Source organism: Helianthus annuus, chromosome 5, assembly GCF_002127325.2.
Source record: "Helianthus annuus cultivar XRQ/B chromosome 5, HanXRQr2.0-SUNRISE, whole genome shotgun sequence".
NCBI classification, from domain to species: Eukaryota; Viridiplantae; Streptophyta; class Magnoliopsida; order Asterales; family Asteraceae; genus Helianthus; species Helianthus annuus.
In genome coordinates, this window is record NC_035437.2 from 129391912 (window position 1) to 129402688 (window position 10777).

Sequence of the window (10777 nt, forward strand, 5' to 3'; positions counted from 1 at the left end):
TGTGAAAAGAATGAGCGTTACAAGAAAGATTTAAGTTTTTGGTGTCTTTTGGGTTGTCAATTTGTTATGTTGTAAATGCGGGTCGTCTCGTTAAAAACAATGTTAAAATACTTTGCGGAAATAGGCCCAATTTTTTTTCTCACTTAATAAAGTTTATTATTCCATAAATATATTAATCCACGTATTCGGATTAATAAAACATTTAGAAATCCTCATTAAGAAAATTTCGCCATGACCCGTTTGCAAAACAACAATTCCTTACGGAGACAAAACCTGCTTAATAACCAAAGTTTTTGTAAAACAAACATAACCAACTACTACATTGACATACTAGCGCTTAGCTAAAACAAACATTGAAGTTAAACTCCAAAATGTAAATAACTAGGTCAATTTGACCCGATAAGAAAACCTATATACTTAGTGAACAAATCATCACTAAATCTTTCCATAGTTGACCCGATTCCAAGACTTGATCACTTTCGCCTTTCTACCATCCGAATCTGCCATATAATATTATTATATCATTAGCCTCGGCCTAGAAATCTATGCATATATATTCCTATGGTAAACATAACAATGACAAATATATTGAGTGAACCGGATTATTGGTGAACGACTTTGAGTTCTTTTCTTCTTCCATGTTACCGGTTCAAGCCACCCCGTTGTTTCTCGCCACTTATCTATCCGTGCATTGTTTTCAAACATAACACCTACATGGAAGATACCACAAAAATTAGCTTTTGCTAAGTGATGACTCATAATATTACTTTTTTTTATCAAACATAAAGGAGTTTTCAATGCTCATGATGCCCAATGAAAAAACATCAGACCACTACTTCATTATCTCGAGTCACGCATTTGTCACTTTTTCCGTTCTAATCCGGGAGCCCCTTTTTTCCACATCTCATGTATATCCCTGCTAATATAGAGTCAAGAGTAAATTACAAAGTTCGTCCTTTATGTATGTCATTTATTACAAAGTATGTCCTTTATCTTTCATAAGCTCAGAAAACATACTTAATGTTTGAAAAACCATTCAGGTTATGTCCTTTACCCTAAACCTAGTTTGTTTTCCCAGTTAAGTCAGGTCACGTGAAAAGCACATGAGGGTATATTGGTCATTTTACCCTAAAATACTAAAAAAATTATAAAAAATTCAGATCTTCACCCCCCCCCCTCTCTCTCTCTCTCTCTCTCTCTCTCTGAACGCAGATCTTTATTTCATCATCATCTGCACACTCCTCAGCCAATTCATATCTAAACAAAACAACACACAAAATCAAAAACCCAAATCAAGATAAGTCTTTCTCATACACTCCATCTTACCTTGCACGATTCATCTTCAAAAACCCAAATCTGCACACTCTCCAAACACCTCAACAGATCTAAACAAAACCACACACAAAAACTTCAAAAACCCAAATCTGCACGATTCATATCTAAACAAAACCACACCCAAAAATCAAAAACCCAAATCTGCACACTCTCCAAACACCTCAACAGATCCACACCTCGAACCAGAAGACGATTCATCTTCACCTTGCACGATTGAACTCGAACCCAAAACTCTCTCTCTCTAACTATCCTACCATCACCACAACCCATCGTCATCCTGCACAACAGACCTATGGCGGGAGATCTGTAGAGAGAGAGAGTTTTGTAGAGAGAGAGAGAGAGAACTTAAAGAGAGAATATGTGTGTTTAAGATCAGAACTGAAAAAGGGTTGTTACAAAAACGAGTGGATCTGCGTACAAATCGGAGCACGGCGGCGCGTGGCAGAGGAGGCGGCGGCACACCAGAGGACGACAGCTAGGGTTCCGATCCGAGAGAAAGTAAGAGGGGAGGGTTGGGCGTGGGAGAGAGAACAATATGGCGGTGGTCTTGCAATTAGAGAGAGATAGAGCTGGTGTGTGTGTGAGAGAGAACAATATGGCGGTGGTGGTCGGTCTGCTGAGGTGTACGGCGGTGGTGGTCGGTCTGCTGAGGTGTACGGCGGTGGTGGTCGGTCTGCTGAGGTGTACGGCAGTGGTGGTGGTGGTCTTGCAATGAGAGAGAGAGAGAGAAAGCTGGTGTGTGTGTGTGTGAGAGAGAGGGTGTGGTGGCAGGTGAATGTTGAAGATGATTATGATTATTAATTTTAGAGTAAATTACAAAAGACAGGGTAAAAAGACTAAAATACCCTCATGTGGGGTCTATTAGGTCAGATTTAACCATAAAAATTAACTGTGTTAGGGCTAAAGGACATAACTTGTAAGGATTTGCAAACATCGAGTATGTTTCTTGAATATATTGAAGATAAAGGACACGATTTGATATAAGTGACATACATAAAGGACGAATTTTGTAATTTACTCTAGAGTCAATGACACTTCAAAGTAAACCATTATTTAAGCAATTCAGTCAATACAAATAAAATGCTAAACCGCCACATACTATGTTGTAATTCATTAAACAACATATACGATTATCAACGACCATTATTACTTAACATATTCTTGATAATTCATATATGCATTCATAACCTACTCAATTAGGTTATATAATTTTAACGACACAAGTGTCATTTATTCATAAGCACTAAATAATAAACACATGCATTTGCATATACGGGTCACAATGCCCATGACTTTTTAGTTTAGCATACACATCCCATATTCATGGAATCACGCACTTTAACTCATGTAAATATATATAATTCTATTGAGGTTTGCAACAATAATAAAATCACTTCCGACAGGTTATTTATAAAATCCCCAAGATTATGCAAGTGTTATAAAATTTGTGTTTTTCACTCAGCTTTGCGCAACTGTAGTAATTCAGTATATTCCCCTCTTTACAGAGAGTATTTCAGTTCAAACTAAAATTCCTAGTGACGGCGTCTCAAATACCTTTCCGTGGATATAAAATACGCCTCGAACGGACATTCGGTTGATTTACTATGAATTTTTAAAGATCAGCAAAAATCTGGAAATAAGCTGAATTTTCAGCACTTGGGTATCTCGACCCATTAACAATTTGCATTCTTTTTCAATGGGTTTAAACCCCCAAAACATCACAAAAACAATACATTATTGTTAATTCAAACCCTATTCAATAATTTGTATTAAACACTCTACCTTAACTATAAGATTTCGAGTTAACAAGAATACTATTTAATTCAATACAATCTATTTGTATCATCTAGGGGGTCTTCTCCCTCCATGAAGAATCATCCAGGAGGTTCGACCTCCCTGGTGTCGCCCTTTTCCTTTTTTTCCCATGTTTTTAGTTAAAACATCTTTCAACTTGCCCCCTTTTAACCCCTATACTTTTGTTTAGTATTTTGTTTAGTCACCAGGAATTCATTCCTTGTTATTGAACTTACAATTTAACTAAACTAAATAACTTGGTTATCTCATATCAGACCATGGCACAAGGGATCAAGCTATCGAATTAAAATTCAAGTTTTGGGACGTTACAATTCTACCCTCCATAAAAGAGGTTTCGTCCCTGAAACCTTGCTTATTCCTACTTGACATTTACTATCTTTTGTTTCAGCCCCATCAACTTGATCGCGAGCTCGCCTCGGTGATGACCTTCTAAACTCTAAGAACCGATCTAGAGTTCTTATTAGTGTCGTCTTCATGGTATAATGTTAGTTTCTAGCAAAATAAACATAATTATATGCATTGCCTCTACCTTCTTAAATTTAGCAAATTACATTCATCATTGCGTAAGCAACCCTTGGGGGGGGAGCGAAACGTCATAATCGGAGAACCCGGGATTGGGTAAATTGGTTGTAGACATGAGATGACAAATAATCAAGTTGTTGAACTTGTAGACAAACGGGTCGAATAAGCAAGGAATTGAACTATAAGCCGATTGTTCGTAAACTGAAAATTTTCGTGAATGGTGTTGATAAACGCATCCGTAATTAAATTACGGTCGCGTAGGAAAAAGAATCGACTAAATTGGACATTCGAGTAAAAAGTTATGTGAATTTGAAGCTTTAGATGTTAAAAATTGGTGCTGGGCTGATATACAGCTCCAGCAAGCAACCTTCTGCCAAAAACACCCCGTGGCGCTACGCCACGTCGAACCACAAAGCCCGTCGCGCGACGCGACGGTGGTGGCGCTACGCCGCCGCTGAGCCTTGTGTCCGGCGCGCGGCGCAACCACCCAAATCGATGGAAACTTGTTGTTTTTGCTTTGTTTTGAACATGGAACTTATATATACTTGTTTTTAAGTTGTCAAAACTAATATTTTGGATGGTTTTGACCGTAGGTGATGGTGTACCAATTTCGGATGGCGACCAAGCAATTATCAAGAACCGAACACACTAGTCAAAGCTTCCGCACTTGATCTATTTTGTTTTAAAGTATTATGTAAACACTTGAAGCAATGTTTTAAATGTTTAATTAGTAGGGTTATAATTTGAATAGTATAATCATGTATGGTCTAAAAGTCATGAAACCTTTTGTAAACTCGAAATTTTTGTACTAATTGCATATTATGTATCTTAAATCCTGTTATTCTAAGTTGGGTCTTACATCTTTAAAGAGTCCATGAAGATACGGGGTGTTGGAATAACATTGTGAAACTGATTTCCAAAATGAAATTAAATGGGAAGGGACTAAATCGGATGATTCGGGGTAAAGTAGGGAACAGAGTTGATATTCGTTTTTGGATAGACACCTGGTTGTATGGCCACATCTGTTTGCTTTGGATTTGTGTAAAACGTGCAGGGTTTCGGACATGATTAATACGGATCATGGAAATGGTGGCTATTCTTGGAGTTGGGCTAGACAACCCGAGTCTGATACTGAGCTTAAGGAATGGCAGGAATGTCAAGACGTTATCAACATACTGAGATTGTCCAATGATAAGGACGTGTGGTTATGGAATGTTGACAATCAGAAAGGTTTCTCGGTGAATTCAGTGAAAAAGGCGTTAATCGCAGATAGGGGAAATAGCCATCTCCCTAACTTCGATTGGTGCAAATGGGTGCCCCTCGAATATAATATAATGGCTTGGAGAGGTAACTTGGATAGGTTTGCTACTAGAGTTAGTTTAAGAAGAAGGAACGCGGATATCACTTCGGTTATGTGCTCTTTCTGCGACGAGTATGAGGAAACGGTAGATCATCTATTCACTGCATGTTCGTTGCCTATTAGGGTGTGGGCGGGTATCAGTTGTGGTGCAACATTCCCCTGATCTACATTTTCGATTTCAAAGATTTAATGGATATTCGTACTTCTATTCAGGTTGGAAATAAAGCGAAAAAGATTATCCCGGGGCTGGTTATTATTTCGTGTTGGAGTATTTGAAAAGGTAGGAATGAGTTGGTCTTCAATCAGATAAGGAGAAGTTCGCAAGATATTATGTTAGAGATTTAGTTGAGGGTTTTGGGTGGGTTAAAAATAAATCTTCATGTAAATATATTAGTTGGAAGCACTGGTGTGAATTTCCTATGTATATGTTGTAGTTTTGTTATTTGCCCGTTTGGGTCGGGGATGGTGTTTCATTTGATCTTTTACCCGTTTGAGTCAGAGGTTTGTTTTAATGAAGTGTTATTTAAAAAAAAAAGTTGTTGAAGGTGGCCTTAAAAATTAACTGCCATTTATGATCCGCTTCTTGGTGGAAGTACATCAGCCATGTGGATGCAAATAAACACGAATTTAATGAATTCAACTAACACCCTTAATTACCTAATTCCTCCAACCATATACCAAATATAAATCACCCTCTACACCAACATCACCTTATCTTGATCTGCAGTGCACCAATCTTACTTTCCAAACCAATGTCAGGTTCGAACCAACACCAGGTCAATGTCCACTCACGGCTCACGGTCGTGTCCAGCATCCCAACCGAGCCAACGGGTCACACAACTCCTCTAAACCCACTTGACCACACCATGGGCTCTCATTCGGTCCATATCATATATTATTATCGAACCAGCCCGTTTTCGAAACAAGGCAGGTACGCTATGGACTTGGATAATGTCCGAATCGCGCTCTCGGACCTTTTATCCAAGTATCCTCGGATGACAGGTAGGTTGGTTCGAGATGTTGATGGTAAGTGGGAGGTTAGGTATAACGATGCTGGAGTTAGGATGTTCAAGGCTACTGTAGGGACCACTATGGATGAATGGTTAAGATCTGCTGATGAATCTGATGAGAGGAATCTGACAGTGTGGGAAGACATGCCTGATGGTAATCCGACTTCATGGTCACCTTTCCGAATCCAGGTATGTTTGAGTTTTGGACTTTTGGTGTTTTTAGTTTGTTTTTGTTAACAATTTTTTAGGTGTGTATGTTTTTATGGTATGAAAGTACATAAGTTTTGCTAGATCAAACATGAAATGGAAAAGGGACATTGGAAAATGATTATTCAGATATTGTAGCATTTAATACTTTTGGCATGTATGCAAATGTTTTTTTTATATAAGGGGTAACTTTGTAGAATAGTAACCAAGTTTTAAAAGTGTTCCATTTAGGTCACTCAAATTTTAAAAGTGTTCCAATCAGGTCACTCAACATTCATTATTCATTAAAATTAAGGGTCTTTTCATCCATTTCATAAGTAACCATGGTGATGTGGATTTTTGTTTCTTTTTTCCCTTTTATTTGATGCTAAATTTGAGTGATGACGTGAATTGTAACTTATTTTTTTAATTTTTAATGTAATTAAAGTGTTTTTATTTTTAATAAATATAATTTCATATATTAGAATAATCCGGTCCCGACATCTTATTCTTCATTTTTTTCTTGACACATAGAAAAAAGGACATGACTCGATTTGAATGTTAAGTTATCTAATTGGGAAAAAAACGATCCGAGTGATCTAATTATAACACTTTTGAAACTTGGTTACTATTCTGTGACATATTAATTAAGTTAGTTGTACCAAGTGATTTTGAAAGTTGAAACTATGATCATTTTTAAGACGATGATAGAATCGTAATTAGTTGGAAGGAAAAAAAGCTATCGAAAGAAAAAAGGTAATACACTTGCCGTTGTTGATTATATTATATATTTTAACTATTTTCTTAAACTTAAATAAACTTATATACTTCATGATTTTTTCAATTATACCAAAAAAAGAGTCAAGAATTTTATTAGTTAATTTAAGTATATTTTTTGTATAGATATTTTAAGCGTTAATTTATTATTATTGTGTGGAAAATAGTTACAATGGTACGTTCAATTTTTACGTGTGAAAAACATATCAACGGCAGCTAAACTGCTGATGAAAGAATTAAGGCCTTTTTTGGATAAAAATAATTACTTTCTTTTGTTCCTATATATTGTGATCCATAAACTCTAAAAAACAAAAACCAAGTTGATTTGTCTCTATCTACGTCTACATTTACAATATCTTTAAATATTTACTTAATAAGGAGAGATTATTGATTGATTATTCTCTAAAATAACTATAAACTTCTCTTTTCCTCTAAGATATCTTGAAATATTTACTTAATAAGAAGAAATTATTGATTGATTATTCTCCAAAATAACTATAAAGTTCTCTTTTCCTCTAATATTCTATAGAATTGTTATAATAAGTAAAGGAAAAAAGGCACATTAAATTAAAAATAACTAATATATACATATGAAGAAAAGAAAGGACAAATTGGAGGCACTAAACCATGGGAGGCCTAAAGCAAAACCTTTATTTGGTTCTCAACATATCCATCTAAATGCACCTATAATTATACGGATTTGTATACCCTCACATGTGTTGCTTACCCGATCCTTCATTATGCTTCAATATATTCAGACCAAATAAGTACAATATACTATTTTGATTATATATGAACTTACATGGAAAAATGAAGTGTAGTAAGAAATTACACTAAAATCTTCAACATTAAAGTGTGAAGCACTGGCCAAAAGTGTCTTGACATAAAAGCTTAGACAAATGGCATTTTTCTATTATTTTGACGTGTAGAATAATTTATTAAATTAATTGTAAAGTTTCAATATCATCTAGGTCTTCACAAGACAATAAACTTTGTTTTAAATTATTATTATTATTAGTAGTATTATTATCTATAGAAAGTACTGTTGTAATCATTATCATTATATCTCTAAGAGCACTGGCCAAAAGTGTTTTTAAAGTATAAAAAGTATAAAAAGTGGTTGTGAGTGGAGGAGAGAGAAAATGTTACTATTCATCTGTATATTGGGGGGACACTGTTCACCCACTATAATTTTTTAATATATATTGAAAGTGGTTCTGAGTGAAGGAGAGAGAAAAATGTAATGATAAAGGTATAAAAATATTATTTAATTAAAAAGCAGAGAGAAAAAGTATTTGTTTTTAGTGGAAATATATTGATATAGGAGTTGTTTTTTAGTGGAATGTATGTATAATTTTAGGGGGTTGGATGTGAATGCTCTAAGACCTTTTTCCCTATTTGCTATCATTATATCTTTAAGACCTTTTACCCTATTTGTTATTATTCAATAAGAGATGGTTAATAAATACATAGTTAAAACGAAGTTATACATAATTGTACTTCCTATACTATAGTGTGTTGTACAATGTGTTAATAATTTCAAAGAAAGTTATGAATTGATTGTTATATAAGTTTATGCATTCAAGATTTTAAATGTTGATATTATTGTTATGGTACCCACATGCAGATAAGTGAGTTTGAAGGTGGTGGGCTAGCAATTGGAATAAGTTTCCCTCATCTACTAGCTGACCCAACAAGTGCAGTCCTGTTCCACAAATCATGGACCGACGCCGAGCACGGCGACCCCACTGGCCACGACCCTCCGATCCTCATTCTACCACCACTCCACAACCGTCCATCGCCCACCACCACCGAAAACACATCCACCACTATCAAATACTTGCAAAAAAACTCAAAACTATCACCCATTAGTTCAACAAAAATGGCCACATTTTCCTTCAAGTTCTCCAACACAATGATCAAGCAAGGCCTTTCAAAATTTGCCGATAAATGCGCAAATGCCACACCATTTGAATACTTGACAGCATTGTTTTGGTTGCAAATCATCAAACTGAAAACCCTAATGGCAGATTCGGATACACATTCGATATCTTTATGTGTTGATGCCAGAAAACTTCTTGATGTACCGATACCTATGAAGTTCTTTGGTAATGCGCTAACTTTTTCGCAACTATGTGTGCAAAACGAGGTGCTAAAGGGTGATAATGGCCTAGCAGAAGTTGTGCGGTTGGTGCATGATCATATTAATGGGATAAAGAAAGATGATGTGGTTTCGATGATCGATTGGCTCGAGAGTTCTCCCGAAGCGATAGATGGGGTGTATCCGAAAGGGGTTCAAATGTATGGCCCGGAACTAACTTGTGTGAGCTTGGAGCACTTGATGGACCCTAAAGGTGAATTTGAGTCATTGGTTTATGAGTCTAAGTTTAGGAACAATGAGAAACCAGTTCATGTTAGTTACCATGTTGGGAAGGCGGAGGGTGTGGGTTTGATCATCGTTGCGCCTTCACCAGAGGGGGGGTTGTCGCGAACAGTGACGGTGACAATGCCGGCTGAGGAGGTTGTGAAGCTTTGTGAAGATCCGGTGATAATGGGAATGGAGCCAACTATGATTGTAAGTGGCAGGAGATAGTTCATTACTCTTACAAGTTTGTGTGGTTCCACTCTTGGTTTATCTTTCTAAACATTTTTGTTCTATAAATTAAAGGATGATTGATCATTATCTTTAGATTTGCTATTTCTTAGCAAACTTAAAAAATGTTTAGAAGGATTAAACATGACTAGTTCTAGGTATTTATTAGTGATGCTTGTATTTCTTGCCCGGTTTGTGACTTTCAAATAAATTATGTAATGGGCGACTCTTAAATAATATATTTACCCTTGTGCTATATGTTATGTGTGATCAGAAAGAACTCATGATTATGTATTAGAATAAATATCATAATTTGTTATGTGTGATCAGAAAGAACTCATGATTATGTATTAGGATAAATATCATAATTATTAGTGGTATGCGTCCTAATCATCATACTCATACTCAGTAACTTACACTAATAGTAAAACTAAAGTATGGTCTAAAGAGTAGATATTGACAACCATACCTTTACCCCGTAAGAATAGAGAGGTTGCTTCCAATGAGACCACCGGCTCGATACTAGTTTTGCATCAAGCCTTTAACATAAAGCACATAATACTCAACAATTGGGACAAATGTCGATTAGTGCATGTATCATTTTATCTTTCAGCTATCAACGTCACTACATACATGATGCATGATTAACCATATGCCGCTTTTAACGTTATTTTCACAAAATTTGTAAAATAACATTAAAATCAATGCAATTTCACTTTTGTCTCCCGATTGCCCACCCACGCGTGCACATACATATACATATACACATATATACAATTACATTATATGTACTGTGTACACACTACAAACAGGACGTAATTATTAGTGGTATGTAATCATTTTAAAAATATAGAGTAAACAGCAATTTTATCCTGTGGGGTTTAGGCCAATTGGCACTCTGACCCCCTCTAACGAAATAATTGCAATTTACCCCCCCCCCCCAACGTTGATGTTATGTCGCAATTTTACCCCCTGCTGTCAAATAAGTTAACAGATCTGCTAGATAGAATGTGAAATGACTATGTTACCCTTTCATATTACCCCCTATGGTTTATTCTACTCTGCAATATTACCCCCTCTCTCACAAGCCCTCCACCACCACCATTGCCACCACCTATCACCACCACCATCTCCCCCACCAAAATCACCATTATCACAGCAACATTAACTAGACCCCCT

General features: G+C 36.1%; 1 protein-coding gene across 1 annotated transcript; it reads left to right on the forward strand.

The window, feature by feature from the left end:
- The first annotated feature begins 5721 nt into the window (after positions 1-5721).
- Positions 5722-9854, forward strand: LOC110941263 (protein ECERIFERUM 2). The gene is made up of 2 exons (XM_022182889.2): positions 5722-6231; positions 8633-9854. The coding sequence occupies exons 1-2, from the start codon at positions 5785-5787 to the stop codon at positions 9596-9598; spliced, it is 1413 nt and encodes a 470-aa protein (XP_022038581.1). The 5' UTR covers positions 5722-5784; the 3' UTR covers positions 9599-9854.
- Positions 9855-10777: the final 923 nt, after the last annotated feature.